General features: G+C 39.4%; 1 protein-coding gene across 1 annotated transcript in view; it reads right to left on the bottom strand.

Annotated features, from left to right (window-relative positions):
* Positions 1-9,278: 9,278 nt before the first annotated feature.
* The window catches only part of LOC134227307 (ras association domain-containing protein 10), a 122,099-nt gene continuing 110,020 nt past the window's right edge, over positions 9,279-21,357 (bottom strand). The window contains exon 5 of the mRNA XM_062708689.1: positions 9,279-10,750. Within this exon, the coding sequence (XP_062564673.1) occupies positions 9,811-10,750 (940 nt within the window). The 3' untranslated portion in view covers positions 9,279-9,810. The remainder of the gene's footprint in view (positions 10,751-21,357) is intronic.

The raw sequence follows: 21,357 nt of genomic DNA, 5'->3' as shown, positions 1-21,357 counted from the left end.
TAAAAACTTACTGTCAAGTTAAGTAAGTGAAAGTTAGCGTGCACGATATCGAGACTTTGGCTGTCGATGATGATTCGAAGTGCGTTCAGCTTCGTTTGGTTCCTGATGGCTCCTATGTTTATCAACGTACCAGCTTCCGTTGAACTTGAGATCCATGTATGGTCCGGTTGTTCTCGTCCTGTTAGTAGTCTCCATTGTCGCATTGTTGTTTATTGCCGGGAGGATGACCTCGGATGCGGCTACTGTTTGCCGATGTTGACAGTTGATGCAGAAGTATAAGATTGCTACTGTCGGTACTGTTCGCATGACTAATGTAGCGTACACACGCTCAAACACGTTGGACCAATATTGATTCCGCCCCCAAGAAAACGCTTTGGTTGCTGCTTTGTTGGACCGTGTGTGAAGTTGTTCGAACAATTATTTGACGATTGGCTGCTCGCGCTCGGTTGGAAAAAATCAAAGCGGTTCGATTTTGGTTTGACCTATCGGAGGCGGCATTGGCGTAACTACAGGGGGGGCTATAGCCCCACCTAGAACTAAATTAGCCCCCTCCCTAGAATTTTGGCCACAATTTTAGAACTTCGAACAATTGTTATATCTTACGATAGGAATGTTAAACACGAAAATTAGTACGCTCTCTTGATTCTACAGCGCAATATATCATTATTTTATGAAATTGAAGTAGGAACAGTGGTTCCATGCTGATGCAATGGTGATTGAATAAATAATAGAAGCAACCGACTAAGAAAACAAATACAATTTCTAAAATTTTGACTGGATAACGAAAATTCTAGTTAAATATTTCAAAGTTTTTACAAAATTTTGCGAGTATATTTAATTAAACCTAGCGTGTTCATAGTTCTTAAAGGTGCATGGCCTTTCTGAAAGAATTATCAAAAGAACCCTTCCGAAAAAGTGAGAGCCAAATACTACGTATCATATGTCTGTATCGATCCAGATATTTTGAAAGCATTTCTTTCTGTAGCTTTGAATAAAAATTGGGGGATATGCTATTTCCAGAAAATCAATTAAGAGATTCCCGAAAGGCAAAATCTTGAGTTTTCAAGAAGAGGTAACAAAAATTTAAATGAGAAAGAAATTGGAATTCTTTCGGATGGATAAAACTCCACAGGCGTCTTACTACCCAACAAACAATTTAAGTTGAATAAGCTAGTTTTTAGCTGAACAAGCCAAGTCTTTCTTATCGCATAAAGTTTTTCTGGAATCTGATGACAGAAAAAATCATCACTCACACTCAACCTCCTGAGAATGGATGGTTTTGAGACGAACCGACAATGGGCCTTTCCAATTACAGGCATAATCAGAATTTTGAAAGAAAATTTCTTTTGTTTACTCTGACATCAACGTCAGATGATTTGCCATCCATGGAGAAAAAACTTCTGCAGCGTTGCCAAGCGATTGCGATTATGATTTGCACTTTGAAGTATGTTCGTCTTGGCTCAACCTCCTCTATAGAGGTTGTATCTATAGTACACTATAGTGTATCTGAGAAAAACCGATTTGTTTTTAATAATGTTCCTTTCCAATTACAAACAGAAATTAAATCTGAATTTTGAAAGAAAATATCACTTGGCTGCTACTAACGCGAACGCCAACGTTTCTGCAGCGTTGCTCTCCGACGAGCGTTTGTGATTCTGATACTGACGGAAACTTCCTTCAGTACCGGAGGAATGCAACCGATGTCATCAACCCTTTCTTTTCGTAAAATGCTGGTCCTGAAAAGAGTCGATTTTCAATCCATAATGCGTCTTTCGAATCACTCACAGCAATCAAAAGTTAATCCGAACCTTGTGTTAAAAATTCACTGCTGCTGCTGTCCGACGGCAGGGGGGTCCGTAGAGTAGTTGTCTACACGTCTGACTCTGAATCAGATGGTCATGGGTTCGATTCCCACCCCCTCCGCAGCCCTTATACAGGGAAAAGTCAACATGACTATAAATAAAAGTAAAGTCTACGGACATAAAAAGAAAAATAACAAAAGAATTGCAAATAAGAATGTAAAAGGTCCATAAAGCAGATCACGATTTGTAAACTCCACGGAGTATAAATAGAAATAGGTTGGACATATGGCCTGCGATGCCAGTCCAGTTAGGTGGGTGTGTGCGCAAAAGAAAAGCACCATCCAAACCAGAAAGAAGAAGAAGAAGAAGAAGAAGAAGCTCGATGATTTTCCGCTAAGACGCTAAGAATAAAAGTTCAGCACCGCTACGGATATCCCGAGACCGCAATCGACGCCTAAGAAGAACACATTTTCTTTCCACAAAGCGCTTTTCTAATCACTGATAATAGTGAAACGATAGTCTGAGCATTGCGTGGATATTTCTCTTGAGTACTGCTACTTACGGCGACGACCAGTGCATTCTAATCCATAATAGTTGGGGAAAATCTTATGTGCCATCCAGACTACGAGCTATATCACTTGATATAGAGTAGCTTGACATCAATGTTCACATACCTTATTTTTACTGCAAATGATGCATATGACATCTCATGTCAAGATTCTCTATATCAAGTAGCTATATCACCAGTCTGAACGTGGTCTTAAAGAGTTCGTCGATCGATTGATACCAAAATTTCGAAAATCATTACTTTTCGTGAAGGTCTCAAATTTGAATATGCAGAATTACCTCCCTATCTTCGACAAAAATTAGCCCCCCCTAGAATTTTTCATTAGTTACGCTAATGGGAGGCGGAGTCGAAGTTCGCCGAACATGTTTGAGCGTTTGTAGTGAAGTCGCACAAACTCCCTTATATTTTTTGATGGTTGGATACTGTTGGTCGGATAAATTGAGTGTTCACGCCGCTGTTGGTGGTGCTTGACTAAACGACAGGAGTCAATGTTGGTCAAACTGCTTGACCAGTGTGTACGCTCCAAAACATCTAGTTTACTTTGATCTGTCAGCCAAAGTACTGATCCACAGTACACTCCAACACGATTAATAATAAACGGCCAAGTTAAGCTTATAGAAACATATTTTGGCAAAATACTTTTAATGTCTACAGTGCCACTAGCGTAGTACATACTTAGTACTTATGCTTCTACTATGTTTGCCGGCAGTTCGGCTTGGCGGAACGGGCTTCCAGAAAATATCCATCAATACCACCTTGGCGCACTGTGGTTTTGTTCGCATCGACGATGATGGAAAAGTGCGTATCTGTTGTGTTTGCAATAGTGATCTGGAGGACACCATTCGTGCAGTGCTTGCAGTTGATTGACTTGCACCAACTTAGGTACCTCGGGAAAGACTTGCAACGCTGGTGGAGTAGCGTTTGTCTTTTTCGGTATTTGTCGTGGTCCAAATTGTTGGCATAGCTCTTTTGGATCACTAGTTTCTTGTTTTGCAGACAAGAAATCAATAACAAATTATAAAAATGACTTATTTGCGTTTGCAAACATAAAGTTAAACGTCGATTTGACCAATCTGATAGCAGTCCCTCGCAAATTAACACCATTAATACCTAGGTGAAAATTTATGCTGTTGGTCGATGGTGTTGGTTTTCGTGCGAAGCCTATCGGAATTAATCAAATTGACGTTTGCAAGAGGAAATCTGAACTTTGTAGACAATGTACGCTTGCTGACCATCGATTGTGACCCACGAATCGATGTTTCGTTATATAAGCATACGAGCCGACCATATGCCGAGTGCAATTCTCCCGAACTCAAAACCATCACCCCACGTCAATTCGCGCTGCAAGATCTCTTCTCCGAACGCACTACGAAAGTCAGATATTTTCTCTTCGGAATTCTATCTTCGACAGTTATTAAGTCTTTGGGGTCCTTTAGAGTGTTGACAACATCTTTGGATTGAAATAGCTTCATAAAGCAACACTTCACTACTAGAGCTTGTTGCAGTATTCCTAGTATAATTACTGTACACAAAACTATTCATCAATGCAGATTTTGGAAGTTTGAATGGTCAGTCAACAAAGCGATATACAGTGTCTTGGTCAAATCTATTTTGGTTTTCGTTAGAACAGGAGAAACAGGTCTTCTCATCACCTTTCCGTATTGTTGAATTTACATTAATTCAATTGTTTTGTTCTTTGTTGAAGTATCATGAAGTAACAGAAAAATAGTTAGCTTAGCTTAGACTGACTGTACATATCAATGGTTGCTACTCCGTGATTAATCAGAACTGGTGTAAATTGCACTACGATCCAAGTGAATAGTGGTTGGGATTTACCAACTATTCTCGAAGTGCATGTTTCAGCAGCTCGCAAATGTTGATCAATAACCGCGCCGGCCAAGTCCTTACAGTCAGGTGGGAAAAGGAAGGAATGTTAGTGTGTGGTAACTGTTGCTTCTAGAGACCGAGAATACCTCTGCATCTCCACAATTACCACGGAAGGAAGTAGTATTAGTAGGGTGGGGTAATCAGTAACATAGATCGGGATTCACCATGAAAAGTGATGTGACCTATGCAACTTCTACACAGCAGTTCTAGCATTTCCTTAATTTGTTCAATTGTTCATTCTTCGCGAGAATAAGCAATCAATCGCTCAAAGTGAGCGATTGTTCATTTGAATTTCGGATTAGGCGCCCGCGTCATCATTTCTTTAACGTAAGGAAAGTAAAAAAGAAACGGAATTAAAATTGAAAGTAAAGTAATATTCACGGATGTTCAACCACATTGATAATCGGAAAGCTAATGTCATTCAGCAACCCTTATTTTATCTCTATTTGAGGTTAAATAAGAATGTAAATTTACGTTTAATTCACATGTCGTTTATTTTGCATTACTTTTGCGCGCGTGTGTATGTCACTTACCGTGACCAGTATACCGTAATCCTGATGTGCCGGGGGGGAGGGGGTCATCAAGCCTTCATACATAGTCCCTGCTGCCCCTTATGACTTCTACTCTACTATTTAGAAAGAATTTCTCAAAATACAACCTACACCAGGTTTGTTTTTAGTCGTTTTTGACCGATTTAGAGCGGCAAAGGAACAATGAACTAACCGCGCAAAAAGCCTGGGTGTTTTAGCATTCTGACTTATTGACCGAAAACCAGAACAGAGTATTTCGATTATAACGAACTACAAAAATTCTATTCTATTCTGATGTCTGGAATAATTAAAAATCAAAACATTTTTTGGACGGATAAATCATCAAACGCAATTCAGCGGAACGGTGACGGAAATAGAAAACATGACAGAAAATATATTGTCAAACTCGCCGCCTCCGCCGCCGCACCGCCCGGGGCCTTAACGTATCATAATGGCATGGAAAATAGCAGGATTCATATTAGATCATATTTGTCAATATCAACATAACGACGCTTATACATATCCTGTGACACACGAACAAAAGGCTGTCGAACATGTGAATTATGTTCTTTGCAGAAACAAGAGGAATCAGATAGTTCAGATAATAAAACTGGTTGGATTCTGGTATGGAAGAGGAATATAGGATATAAGTTATAATTGGAAACGGCTCATTGGATTTTAAGTAGTCGCGATCATGTCTCACAGTGTTCAGTCAGTAACACTCAAGACCATTTTTTTTATAAACACTCTCCCATGCTTGGACACGGACAACCAGACAGTTTTTTACTCCTCTAACGTTGCAGTAATGATGGCAGGAGTTTTTCAAAATCAATTGACCACTAAATAACACTGTTTAATTAAAGATAAAAAATATCGGAATCCGCCGAATACCAACTTTTTCGAAACCGCGTCGCGTAGCAAGAAAAAAAACTGTCACCAGAGCCGAATGGGTCATTTGGCCGGAAAGGTCGTTTGACCGAAATGAACGTTTGGCCGAATGGGTTGTTTAGCCGAAAGGACCGTTTGGCCGGAAGGACCGTTTGGCCGAATGGGTCATTTGGCCGAAAGGGTCATTAGGCCGAAAGGGTCATTGGCCGAAAGGGTAGTTTGACCAAAAGGGTCGTTTGGCCGAAAGGATCATTTGGCCGAAAGCGTCATTCAGCCGAAAGGGTAATTTTGTCGAAAGGGTCGTTTGACCGAAAGGGTCATTTGGCCGAATAGGACATTTAGCTGAATAGTTCATTTGAAAAGTGCGAAAGAGACGTCTCACTTCTCACTCCTCATTTATCACTTCTCGATGTAAAACAGTGAGTAGTGCGAAGTGGGGAGAGCGACATCCTACTACTCACTTTTTACATCGAGAAGTGAGACGTCTGACTTCTCACTCCTCATTTATAACTTCACACTGTAAAAACTGCGCGAAGTGATTACTGAGACGTCTCACTACTTACTTTGCGCTTCTCACTTTTGACAGCGAGAAGTGATGAATGAGGAGTTAGAAATGAGACGTCTTACTTCTCACTCCTAATTTATCACTTCACCATGTAAAAAGTGAGTAATGCGAAGTGGGTAGAGAGACGTCTCACTACCCACTTCGCACTACTTCTCATTTATCACTTTCGCTGTAAAAAGTGAGAAGTGATAAATGAGTTGTGAGAAGTGAGACGTCTCAGTTCTCACTCCTCAATTCTCACTTCTGACTGTAAAAAGTGAGTAGTGAGATGTCTCACTACTCACTTTTCACAATGAGAAGTGAGAAATGAGAAAAGAGAAGTGCGAAGTGAGAAGTGAGACGTCTTACTTCTCTTTCTTTATTTTTCTCTTCTCAATGTAGAAAGTGAAAAGCGCGACGTGAGTAGTGAGACGTCTCAACACTTACTTTGCGTTTCTCACTTTTGACAGCGAGAAGTTATAAATTAGTCTTCGAAGTTGGTAGTGAGACGTCTCACTACTCATTTCGCGCTTCTCACTTTTTACAGTGTGAAGAGAAATTTCGGCCAAATGACCCTTTCGGCCAAATGATCTTTTCGGCCAAACGACCCATTCGGCCAAACGACTCATTCGGCCAAACGACCTATTCGGCCAAACGACCCATTCGGCCCAACGACCCTTTCGGCCAAACGAGCCTTTCGGCCAAACGACCCTTTCGGCCAAACGACCCATTCGACCTAATGACCCTTTCGGCCAAATGACCCATTCTGCCAAATGACATTTGGCCTAATGGTCTGTTCGGCCAAACATCTTTCGGCCTAGTGGCATTCGGCCAAATGGCTTTCGGCCGAATGGGTTTCGGCCAAATGACCCTTCCCCTTTCCAATCAGCTATCAGCTACTGCTAGAATAGTCAAGTTGAAGGTGTATGATAGAAATGGAAACGGTATGGAAGACCATTTCCCATTCTAGCGATTGCTAGAACATGAGAAATATAGACAAAGATACAAAGTAGGAGAATGGAACGGACCTGGGATTGAACCCACAACCTCCTGCATATGAGGCAGAAGCAGTAGCGATATGACTACCAAGACCGTTATTCAAATAAAATATATTACTACTTAACTCACAACTTCTGACACATTTCACACATTTAAACAAATACAAAAAAAATCAGATCACGTCGAAAACTACTTTTTCGTCTTTCCTTCATTGCAGCAAGTGTGAAAAAAAAATTCTCAGTTGAGTTGATCATCTATTTATTGAGATTTGTACATCCAAGAACGCGAGGGGAGGGCTTAATTGGCCATTAGTAGATTCCATCGTATATGTCCTTGAACGAGGGTCGGTAATAAGAGGACAATTTCATAAACCTTAATATTTTGCACCAAAGTCGATCATCAGTTATTGACTTATGCCTCCAGCAACTGGGAGATCCTTTTACTTCAGTAATGTCTAACACTTCTACTCTCTAAACAGATAGGGTGATCAATTTTCGAACGTAGAGCCTCACAGTAAAACGGTAGTATGAGTGGCCGTATATGAGTATGTATGACGTTGTCACTGGGCCACACAATTGTACGTAGGTTTGCTCGGTGCGAACATGGGTGCTGAATAAATTACGCCAGTTGCGAAATTCAAACAACGGAAATTTCGCGCAACTCCCAACTCCACCCGTCGGTACACGTGAATACAATTATTATTTCGTTCGCTGCCGTTAAGTCCTGCCCCACCGAAGCCCACAGGCTATGGAAGGATTTGCCACACCTGGCACGTCCAACTCAATATCCTCGCTCACACACGGCCTAGACCGATGCAATGTGACGCGCGGCGGTGAGTTTATGTATGAGATTAACATTAATTTGCACGGCTGAGAATTTGTTATAAATAATGAATTTTGAACTCCCTGTTGAATGGTGGATTTTGAAATATTATCGCACCGTGAGTGCAAGCACAACTGTTTTTTTTTTTGTTCGCTCTTCGTTGCTCAACTTTGATGATTCGGTGTGGTCACAATCCCTGCCCGGAGGCTAAAATCCAGACCAACCTCCCGTTTTGAATTTCATCGTTGCATCCGAGAATACGATTAACTTCCGTTTAGTTTGACTTTTTGGTTTTAATATTGAATCATGATGTTGAAATGGATGGAGGAAAAAAAGACATTTAAAACAGCAAAAGTAATTGAGTTAAAAATGAAGAGAACGAAGTTGGGATTTTTACGATATTTATTTGCCCTTAAGCTACAGTGCCTATTGAAGGCCGAAATGTAGGATCACCCTCAAGTAACACTGTATATAAAAATCTAGAAAAAATAATTGTAAGGATGATCATAAGGCCTACCATTTGCCTTGTAAAATATTAAATATTTATAACGGCCTAATAAATTTGAACAAAGAACGATTTAAAGTAACTAACAGCTGTTCAGTTTAAATACATAGTTTTTAACGAATCACATCTAATGAAGTAGGAAGCTCATGTTCATTGTTTTGGATATTGGCAAAAGTAAAAAGTTAAAAGACTGATCTCGTTTGCCCAAGGCTTACATTCAAACAATTGTTTGCAATATTGGTCTAAAAACTGCTAGAATTTTATACAAGAAATGTACGTTTCTCATACAGTTTTATAGTAATCCTCAGGCTTAATCTGCCCATTGGAGTTAACATCCATTTGCAGGGCGTAATTTGAACGTCAAATTTATACGAACAAATGTCATAAAAGAAGCAAACCATATAGAAATTATCGTTAGATAAAAAGTATCTAAACTAGCAACAATTAGAGGCGAGCCAGCCAAGGGCTGCAACCGTCTCTAATAAAGACAAAAAAAAAGCAACAACCATTTTTATTAAGGTCGACATATCACTCTTCGATAAGTTTAACACTTTGTGGTATAAGAAGATAAGAGTATTATGTTCTAGCTTCTGAGCGGATTTGTGTATACCCAGATTTTACCGTCAAAATTTTAATACTTAAACATTTGTACTCCTAAACATTTAAATAAGTCAACGTATCGATGTTACACCTAGCATAACCAAATGTAAATAAAAAAATAATCCATGGAAAAATGAAACAGCTTGTTGGTGTTTTGGTAGCTTCAGTTTTTATTGCCAGATATCATGGGTAAAGTTAATTTACAGCAAAAACAATTACACTCAATAGAGGGCCGAACGACACACACAAATGTTTTATTCTAAAGTACGCGCTATAAATAAGAATCCACTTTAGGCATCATATGTACTTAAGAGTTCTTTGATCCTGTCAAAATATTCGTTGCCTCACTTCACCGCATAAAATGCAATTGAAATCTTACTATGACTAGCTTATCAAAACAATTGTTATGTAAACGAAAACAGCAAAAAACTAAAACGAAATTAACACTCCTATGGATGTGATACTACTTTACCGCGTGTTTGCACACTTACTAACCGCTCACTAATCTCTACTCTTAGGTGATATGTTTGGTTATAAGAATGATTTCGATTTTAACTTATTCTAATACAACTAAGATGCTGAGATGATTCGATGAAATTATTGTAAATGTATCTGCTCACGTCTCTTTGATTTGTGTTGCGTTTGTTGTATAATTGATAGCACCCTCACACGAGCGTTCCCATGTTGGTCAAATCGTCATCCGGAGGTTTCTTCGGAACCTCCAACCCGTGATGTTTCATTGGTAGCGCATAGATTGCCGAGTTGAATAGTTGCTTGGGGCAGATCTTGTCATCCAGCATGGTATTACAGTTACTTCCCAACTTACTGTTGCTTTGAATGAACTTGTTGATCTGGTGGACGGAGATTTGAGGTACTGTACTTTGTGGCGTAACCGGAAAACGTTGGCTTCGAGGCAGGGTATTGGAACTCGGTTGTTCATTGATTGTGTATAGCGGGTAACTGATCGGTACCGGGGAATTGCTCTGATGCGATCCGGTTGCATCAGCAGAAGGACTAATTCTCAACACCGGATTAGGCAAGGAAAAGTCCATTATAATGTTGTTTGGCTCATCTTTATCCTCAAGTTCATCCTGAAGGCACTTCAGAAGAGAGGTTCTTTCCTTCAACATCATGTCCGAATGCTTAAGATTGTCATCGATCATTTGCAACTCACAACCGCTTTTCTCCAGACTCGCATTCACCTTGGACAGATTTTCCTCGATTTGAGTTTGCGATTGATTCGGAATGTCCAGCTGATAGCGCCTTATTCTGTCGTACAGCTTCACTGCCGTTTCTTCCTCCTTCACAATGCGCTTGTTCAACTGGACAATCTTCTCCAGCATTTTGATCTGCTCCTTCGCGGTTCCATCTTTTTCCACCGAAGTGCTCGGTGAATCGGCATCCCGCTCGATGCAGGACTCAATTTCGGGTGATGCCGCAGTGGTGGCTTCCGACGTGACTCCACTGTCCCCGGCGTTACGATCCACTTCGGACGATTCCGGCAGCCCCTTCAGGTAGGTTTCGAGAAGGTAGTTTTTGCCGTGGGCTCGCTCACGGACTCGGTGACGGTCCTCCTCGATTTTGCTTATCTGGAGCTCACGGTCTCTGTGAAAAAATAAAAATAATAACGTTGAATGATCATGACATTGAAAATGGAAATAATAAATATTCTGGAATCACATAATGTTGTTAATCTTTAAAAATAAGTTTTCGTTGGACCAAATACATCGCTTCAATTCCGGGAGGTCGTTCTCAAATTATAACAAAAGACAACAAAGTGAAACATGATCCAGTCATGATCATTTTCCACCACAAAACTATGGCAACCTGACATGAGGCGATCAAAATATCATCCGCAATCCAGATCGCACTCCACATCAGCTATGATATTGCCTGATTTTCTCAAAATTGCACGCGGCGAACCCTTCATGAAAGGTACCGCCGCGCTTTTTGCATCCCGTTTACTTGATTCTTATGGGTGAATAGCATTGCGGTGTATCGTTTGCCGCGGCCGTACCTTTTGACAGTCATTCGCCGCGTGAAGTTTTGTGCAAGTACCCAGGGATGCCAGACATACAGACATGTCTGTATTCATACAGACATTTGATCTTGCATACAGACATCATACAGATTACAGACATTATACAGACTTTTGATGGAAGTTACAGACTTTTACAGACATTTGTTGTATTCGAAAACTTTGAGCTCTCATACAAAATGCGGTTGGGCTTTCCAATCGAACCATTTTGAGTTGTCGTAAGACATTCCACTAAAAAGCTCAAAATAATTTTCTCAACATTTTGAGTTTTCAAACACATTCGTTATGGGAGCGCTCTTATCGCGCTACCAAATTTGGTCACCTGTCAGTTGCGCTACTGGTTTAGCAGCGCGTTTAGTAGCGTCCGGTAGAGTGTCGAGTAATGATTCTGCGCTGCTAAACGACTAATACTCACGCCCGGTAATCTTGCTTTGAATGGGATTTCTTTTGGGTTACAAACAGAAACCTTATAGAATTCCTTTACTTTATTCCTTTAGGAAGCCTAAAAAGATTACATTCAGAAGCTCAAACCCCAAAGATATCTATTCGTACGAATTCCTGCTCAGATTTATGCGAAGTTCTGAATGTAATCCTTCTACGGCTAATGGAATCCCTTCGAGCTTCTGAACGAAATTCTTTTGGGCTTTTGGAATGAATCACTTTGAGCTTCCCAAATAACTCCTTCTGGACTTCCAAACGAAGTTCTGGTGGGGTTCTGAAGAAAACCATATTAGTATTCGATTGGAACGTTCTGGGCTTCTGAACGGAATCTTTTGCTTCTGGACTGAAGCACTCAAAGGATTTTGTTTGTAAGCGCAAAAGGAATCAATTCGAAGATCCAGAAAGAGTTCCCTTCAAAAGCCAAAAAGAGCTCCGTTCAGAAAACCAAAAATCATGCGTTCGTTACCTACCAAGTCTCTCTTGGTTTCCGAATTAAATTATTTGAAATTTGGGAAAGTATTTCTGAACGAAATTATTTTGAGTTTCCAAAACAGAATCAATTTATGTTAATGTAACAACATTCATATTGATAAGCACATTTAGAGCTTTTAGTATAATATATTCACTCGTCATAAGACGAGATAGTTCATTCCTCCACTTGATTGTAACGTTACAATAACTTCAAGAATATGTATTTCAACCTCAACAGTAAGACCGTCTTCAGTATCTCGTACTTGACTCGACTAATGATGTGAACCATTCCACCGATTCGTTTAACTTTTAGATAAAATTTGACAGATTGATAATTATTTGGAGCAAAATGGATTTGGCGCCAACTTTCTCGCGAGCAAAGTTTAACTATCGAACTGTCAATTCTAACCATGCTCCGGAGAAGAGTTATTTTCAACCAAGAAGAAATAACCATTGAACTGTCAAATTTTAACTAAAAGTTAAATGAATCGGTGGAATGGTTCATAGCCTAGTCTTACACCGACTTATGATCATTGAAACCTCGATATTCAATGTTGTCCAAAGGTCCATGATTTTTGAATAATTTTCTAATTCCTGTACCTCATACCTCCATACAGACAAATACAGACATTTGGTTGAGATTGATACAGACTTATGAAATTTTTATCTGGCATCCCTGCAAGTACCCATTTGGGAACATTACAAACGCCGCGCAGTGTATCATATCCAGAAAATCTGACAATAATATTTTTTGTTCCCGTTTATTCAGGGTTTAATTGTGTTCAATCAAATATATTATATTAACAATATGGTTCACTTCGAGCTTTTCCATATAACGAAATGGCGAACCATTTGGCAAAACATACTTTTGCATATAAACAATAAAGACGGATCCTTAAAAAAACGAAAATCGATCCATAAATAACTTCTGAATGTTCCATAAAACGCTACCATAAATCCATAAAATAGTTCAGGAGATCCCATAAAGAATATTTTTTCGATCCATAACTAAACTAAAATTTAGCAATTAATGGGAAAATATGTTCCATTAACATAGTCAAGAAAATAATACAATTCCTGCTATTTTACCATGAACGTATAACAAATGATCCATAAATCTTTGCAAAATGATCAATAAAAAACTATATTTTGATCCATAAAAATTCAAATTTGCGCAATTTTTATCGTGATTATGATCCATAATTTCAGTAATATGATCCATAATTTTAGTCATATGATCCATAACTCTGGCCATTTGATCCATAGCTTTGTTCAAATGATCCATAGTTTTGGTGATATGATCCATAAATTTTGGCAAATGATCCATAGATTTTATAAAATGTGTGGATCAATTAATATAGTTTCATTGGCCTTCTTTCCAAGCATTATGGATCATATAAACAAAATTATGGATCATATGACCAAAATCATGGATCATATTACTGAAATTATGGATCATCATCAGGATAAAAATTGCGCAAATTTGAAATTTTATGGATCAAAATATAGTTTTTATGGATCATTTTTCAAAGATTTATGGATCATAAAATTATTTTTTATGGAATCTCCCGAACTATTTTATGGATTTATGGTATCGTTTTATGTAACATTCAGATGTTAGTTACGGATCGTTTTTCATTCTTTTATGGATCGTTTTTGCACATTGAACGGTGCAAAGTAAGGGCTGCCGAACCATTTGCCGGTGATAACAACATCATCTAGCGAGCAAAGAGGAATCTAAACATGTTTTCTTCTTGTTTATTCTAGCAAATCCCATGGCGACGATGGCGACAGTCATGCAGCTGAAAAGATGACATTCGAAGGTATAGGGATGCCCATACTTTTTTGAATAAATCGATCATCAAATAATCGATTTTCCTCGTTTTAATAAAGATTCACGATAATATAGAGAAAAACAAATTATGCTTCGTATAGTAATAGTAGAAGCTGCTCCGACGTGGAAATGCTTGCTGCGCTGGTTTTCTACCCACAGCTGCCAGCATCTGGGTGTATACGTATATGAGCGGGAAGCTAGCAATTTGTATGGCGAAAGCATAACAAGCGGGTTATCAAACTGTCGGAACTTGTGGTTTAAAAAATGTGGTTTTACAGGACGGTGTTGGCTACACCCAAAATAATCTTCCCATCATATCTACGTGAAAAACAACGTGTTTTTTCACAGCACTATTCACGTACCAGTTAAGTGATTCAAAGGTCGAGGCACTCAATTTCACTCAATCGGCTAGCACTAGTGTGTCACATGAAGATTACGTGACTGTTTTATTGCTTTCATGACTGATCTAAATTAGATTGTTTTTCTTTTACTTTATCGAAAATTAAAAATATAACACAAAATTCTACACCAGTTTTTATTTCAGAATTGAAAATCTAAACATAAATATGTACATCTTTGTCTTTAAACTCAAATGAGTGACATAAAATCCATTATAGCACTCATTTGGATGCTATAATGAAAAACCAACATCAGATCAGTAGTTACATGACTACATTTTGCTGAATCAGCTTGGGTAATGATGGCCATGACATCAGAATTTTACAAAGGCAAGTTCATCCCGCATCTAAGCTGCGAGGCGGCTCTGTCCCAGTGTGGGGATGTAATGCCAATAAGAAGAAGAAGATCTAACGCTTCATGGCTTGTCGAGCTACGCATTGTGGTACGATAACATGGAATATGACGGTTCTTTGCAGCAACCCCGTAAAAAATTTGACAGCTGGAATCGACCGATTTCGTCGGGTACAATCGGCCGATTGTTGCAACCTACGCTTATGAGATCTTAACACAGGCGTGGGTCAATTAATCACCCTATAGGCGAATTCGAGAAGGATCCAGTGGTAGAGTGCGCTGCGAGAGTTTGGGAGAAAAGTCATCAGAAGCGATTATTTACATTCAAAATCAAATTTTCTCCATCAAATTTACTTAACTTTTTGGTATATTGTCACATGTTTTCCACTGGCAATGGCTTCTTACAGTCTTTAAGCAGCTGTTAAAGACGAGTCCCACCCAAATAAGCCGCGAATTAAAAATCCGGAATATAACCAAGATAGTGCGGTGGAGGCATTGCAGGAGATGTGCTATTTAATCGAAAAAAACATTTGCAAGCACCCACCGGATGGAAGCTTATCCCAAAGAAAACAAAATTTTTTTCGAATTTGCGACTATTTCAGCTTTCATAAAAGGTTGGATTAACCAGAAAACGCGAGAACCGTACTCCCTCCGTATGTTGCCAATGCACTTTTTTGGCCAACGACACTTTTTTCGTGGTTCTTGTGACGACCACCAGATGTCGAAATGATCGTTGAGCTTTACTCAAATTCGCCTATTTAATATCATTCCGACGAAGTAACTTGTTTAATAGTGGAATTTCGTGCACGCCAGTTTAAACGAATGACGAATCAATCGATTTGATCGATAAAAATCGGGACTAACGACTAAATACAGTGATTGATCGGCCAATGCCTGTGTTAAATTCTCATAAGCGACAATGCAACAATCGGCCGATTCGCACCCGATTTAGTCGGGTCAATTTTCTATGGGAAACATGATTTATTGGTAAGAATGATCATTTAAAGTAAACCAGTTCGTACCGTTTTGTTACAGATTTATCACATTAGAGCTCATTTTCCGTCATTGCAAAAAATAGCGTGTGCAACTCGTTGCAAAACTAGATTTTTTTCAGCACTCGTAGTAATTATCCAACTCGACAAGCCTGGTTAGATAAACGTATAACTCAATGTCAACTCGTACAACTCGTTATACACGTACAAAAAGTTATCAAAATAGTAGTTTGTGCAACAAGTTACAAAAAGATGATTTTTTCAGCAGGAGTCGTATGTTTATCGAACGAGGCTTGCTGAGTTGGATAAATACTACGAGTGCAGAAAAATCGAGTTTTGCAACGAGTTTCACACGCTTTTTTTGCAATGACGAAAAATTGACTTTAAATATGACAAATCTGTACCAATATTAAACTTGGACATGTTCAATTCCTTCTAGAATTTACTCAACATGATCATTCTTGCCGTGCCACATTGCATAGTTCGATAAACCGTGAAGCGATATTGATATTGACATTTGCATTAGACAAGTGATGAAGGCATGACAGAGCATGTCATTTGTAGTCAAGCGTAAAATAAGCACATGGAAGAATGGCAAAAATGTGCAGTAAACTTTATGAGTTAAACAAATACATTTGGTTTTTAGCTGTTTTTAGATGCGTGACCGAAAAATAATTACATATTTTATGTTTTGCAGTCTAAAATTATTTTCAATATTTACACATTTCAATTAAAGCTAACTCAAATCAATATTTACCATAATTACCATTAGAATTTTTAGATTACGCCATTTATTATATGATAATTGGTATTTCGTATTGAAGAGGCCGTTTGCAACATGATATTCAATTCATTTCGGGCTGCCAAAAAAAATCTTTTCGAACAATATAATGAAGACTTCAGTATACTAATTATTGTAAGATAAGTTTTTCTGATAGGAAACCGAGCTAGAAACGCATGTGCAATGCATAGAGAAATCCAGTAAGACTCGACTGTCAAAGTGTCAAGCACTTTGCTATCTCGTTCTCCCAGGGATTATATATTCTCTATGTTATTTTTTTGTAGCAAGCGGTCATGCTCTCTCTGTGCATAGATGGTAGAATTCATATTTGAATATAGAGTCTTGGAAGTGTAAAGGAATTACTCTGATTGACATGGTTCTGTAGAAAACATTTCAAGTCATATTGTGGCATACCATTAACCAAAACAGTAATTCGAATCAATTAACTCACTAGATATAAATATAGCATACCAAAACAACATAGCGCCGACGTAACGAACGCACACAAAATGCAACGCGACATTATGATATAATAAACAAAGAAGAGATTCTTTCCACCAATTCAATATGAGCGGGTAAACAGAAAATGTGACCTTTTAATTTCAATCTTGTATTTTTAATCCACCCTCGTTAGTTCTACAAACACGTTTTACGCAAAATTCTCAGTAAGGTTTTCTACCCAAATGTCAAATCTTAGCTGGAATAATTCCTCATTCTATATAAATTTATATTTAAGCTATTCTATTCAACCAGAATCAACAAAAAAACAATAAAATGCGGATTAAATAGTGACAAAGGATATCTCAACTAATTTAAGATACGTATAATAAGCCATGCAGACAACTTGCTGTTTGTCTCAGACAATTCATTGACTTCTTTAATGTCAAATTTCCCAAAGAATCATGACGCCTCTGTGTTGCAGTCAAATGAGCAAACAGCAACATGTTGTCCGAAACAGAGAGCGAGTAGGTACAATGCGAGAAGAATGTAAACTTCCACAGCAACCTCGTACAGCTCTCCAACCGCTTCAGCGTGCGTCAATTTCGATATGGTGCACCGGCATGGTCCCGCCGGATACAGTTCAACGAGCTATATCAAATTTATTATACATTTCCACAAAATATTCCTACCACACTTCGGCTACAACATTTGATTTTCCGTTTGCATTCGATTAAACATAATCGATTAAGTTTGCAAAAAAACATCAAGCATCCCTATTTTTTTTTCGTGATGACATTTTGAAGTGTGTGTAAAACGATCGTCATATGTTGGGTAGTTCGATTTACGTGTGTATCGATCCTTTCGGACGCGAGTTGGCGCCACATGTAGTGTCGCCAAAATTTCGTGAGAGTGAATCATATTGTTAATATAGTATATTTGGTTCAATGCTTTATTTATAATTATATTTATACTAGCTGTATCAGCCCGGCCTTGCTCGGCATTGCCAGTTTGATGCGCAGTTTCTGTTACAATCAGAAAATGATAAAACGAGTTTGACAATGAAGCCATTGGGTTCTGTCATTGATACTTTGTATTTAATGAGACGGACAAATAATTTCAAAAGTAATAATCCAATAATTTTAATTTTGATTTTACCTTTGACAGACTTTACTTTTATTTCTGCGAAACAAATTCTGATTATATCTTAGAAAATTATATTCCGGTGAAAAATAGTTTTGCTTCTTCTCCAATTTCCCCTCTAAGGTTCTGTCTCATTTGGAGAATTAAACTGAAATTAAACTTAAAAGTGACAATTCAATAATTAACGAATGCTCGCAGAGCAAGATTACTTTTGACAGATATCGAATCATTTTTCATCGATGTCTTATCGGAATTGCTGGGTAGCACCAGCCATTCTAATGGCCGGGTGATTTTCTAATTCTCGAACTGTCACTTTTAAGTTTAATTCTCCAAATGAGACAGATCCTAACTAAAGCATACCTCTTCCCCTTTTCAAATGACTTACCCATAATAATCTACCTATCCGCCACATGGCCAAATAAAAAAGTCATCTAAACGCATTCCTTGTGAACGAACTGCACGTTTGGCCCAAAACGATTGTTATGCCGAATAAGGGTTGGCCAAAAATGTCATTTTGTCATTTGGTCATCATGTCATACATCCAGAAGAATATATGGCTGAAAATTCCATTGGTCGAAATGTTCAATTTCGTCGTTTTATTGAACAGATCCTACAGCTGAAATCCGTCTTTAGTCAAACGGGTCATTTGCACAAAAAAATCGATAACAAAACACTGTCGAAGATTGAAAATGACGTAGGGTTACTGCTCCTATGGATTTCGTCTCATAGCTCCAATTCCCACGAAAAACAAAGCAAGGAAAAGATGTTTTATTTGTTTATTATTTTTGTGATTTTTTTTCAGCAATGAGCACGCATGTTAGCAAAAAAGCGACAAAATTGGTGCTGTATTCCTTTTTATTCGTAATTAGATAAATCTCGGGTACTTATTCAAAAGGACGTATGTTATTTTGTAAACAAAGATTCAGAGGTCAATTTGTCCAATCTGATAGTACTCCCACGCAAACCATCACCACAGACATGGAAAACATGACTGTGAGATAGAAAACGGAACAGTTCCCCTATCTATCGATACAAAATTTATTAGAATTGAAGTAAATGGAAGAAAAGAATCTTGTGTCATTGACGAAAAAGTCGTTTGCCAAATAAGTTATTTGCCCGAAAATGCTTTTTAGCTGAAATGGTGGATTTGGAATTTGGACAGAAATGAAAATGTCAATTGGCCGGACGGATATAACAGGTCAAATGGTCGTTTCTGTCATTTCCGACCAAATTATACATTCGGCCAGATAACTTTTACGGCCAAATGGCTCTTTCTATCGATTGGAGACAATCGTGATCATCCATAGTTTGCAGTAGGAAGAAATCCATTCGCGTACCAAGTTCCAATATATTTTCTTCTTAACTAACATACTATTCCTTTCTCACTAAGGATTGCTCGGTCTCTTGTAGCAATGAGTGTTGAACTAGTTTTCCTACCCGTATCCTTATTGACTGTGAGGGCGTGGCCGGCATCGTTCGTTTTATTTATTATCATTTATTTGGCAGGCTCTAGATGCCACTAAAGGCTTAACAGAACCGAATCTGTTTAATTTAATGTAATACATTGTTCATACTCTGATTATTAATCTAGGCAGACGCGTCCATATACACTTTCTTCTTCCCGTTGTGTCTCCGAGTTGACAGTCTTCGCTGCCCTGTATCGAATTTTTTGTCCAGAATAAGTGCAAAGGGTCTCCTGTCCTTATATAGAAATTTAGGACAGAATTGGTCGCTTGATTTGAATTTGTACAATTCATACGCCGTTATACACCCCTGGAAAATACAGAATAGACATCTCCGAATTGCTGCATGAAGTTGAGTACGGTTGCGTTAGGCATAGTAGGAGGTAAGTCATGAACTCGAATATTCGTCGCTTCTGTGTCTATATGCACTGGGTTGAGAGATCGTGCTCAATCTACCAAGAAAAAAATGTTTGTTGTTGTGCTCAACAATTGTCATATTGGCATACAACTTCATGGCTTAACATTTCGATGTACGCACACTTGTCAATGTTGTTAAATTGAATTTGTTTACATTTGTTGGTTTAAGTTTTATTTCATCCATAAGGAACTTGTGCGAAGTAACTTGTACCAAAGTAGTTTTTCGAACATGTCGCGCCATAAATCAGAAGCAGTAAAAGTAACACGTCCGGTGCTTCCTCTGGGAATTCCTCTAGAATATTCTTCAGGAATTCCTTCGAAAGCTACTCCATGAATTCATCCGGAAGTTCCTCCTGGAATTCATTCGGAAGTTCTTCCGGAAGTTCCTCCTGTAATTCCTCGGGAAGTTCCTCCAGGAATTCCTCCAGAATTTTCTCCGGGAAGTTCCTCCGGAAGTTCCTCCGGGAATTCCTCCGGGAGTTCCTCCGGAAGTTCCTCCGGGAATTCCTCCGGAAGTTCCTCCGGAAGTTCCTCCGGGAATTCCTCCGGAAGTTCCTCCGGGAATTCCTCCGGAAGTTCCTCCTGGAATTCCTCCGGAAGTTCCTCCGGGAATTCCTCCGGAAGTTCCTCCGGGAATTCCTCCGGAAGTTCCTCCGGGAATTCCTCCGGAAGTTCCTCCGGGAATACCTCCGGAAGTTCCTCCGGGAATACCACCGGAAGTTCCTCCGGGAATTCCTCCGGAAGTTCCTCCGGGAATTCCTCCGGAAGTTCCTCCGGGAATTCCTCCGGGAATTCCTGCGGAAGTTCCTCCGGGAATTTCTCCGGAAGTTCCTCCGGGAATTCCTCCGGAAGTTCCTCCGAGAATTTCTCCGGGAATTCCTCCGGAAGTTCCTCCGGGAATTCCTCCGGGAGTTCCTCCGGAAGTTCCTCCGGGAATTCCTCCGGAAGTTCCTCCGGGAATTCCTCCGGAAGTTCCTCCGGGAATTCCTCCGGAAGTTCCTCCGGGAATTCCTCCGGAAGTTCCTCCGGGAATTCCTCCGGAAGTTCCTCCGGAATTTCCTCCGGGAATTCCTCCGGAAGTTCCTCCGAATTCCTCCGAAGTTCCTCCGGAATTCCTCCGGAAGTTCCTCCGAATTCCTCCGAAGTTCCTCCGGGAATTCCTCCGGAAGTTCCTCCGGAATTCCTCCGGAAGTTCCTCCGAATTCCTCCGAAGTTCCTCCGGGAATTCCTCCGGAAGTTCCTCCGGGAATTCCTCCGGAAGTTCCTCCGGGAATTCCTCCGAAGTTCCTCCGGAATTCCTCCGGAAGTTCCTCCGGGAATTCCTCCGGAAGTTCCTCCGGGAATTCCTCCGGAAGTTCCTCCGGCAATTCCTCCGGAAGTTCCTCCGGGAATACCTCCGGAAGTTCCTCCGGGAATACCTCCGGAAGTTCCTCCGGGAATACCT

Source organism: Armigeres subalbatus, chromosome 3 (genome assembly GCF_024139115.2).
Source record: "Armigeres subalbatus isolate Guangzhou_Male chromosome 3, GZ_Asu_2, whole genome shotgun sequence".
In the NCBI taxonomy this organism is placed as follows: domain Eukaryota; kingdom Metazoa; phylum Arthropoda; class Insecta; order Diptera; family Culicidae; genus Armigeres; species Armigeres subalbatus.
This window is presented reverse-complemented; position numbering and strand designations above follow the sequence as displayed.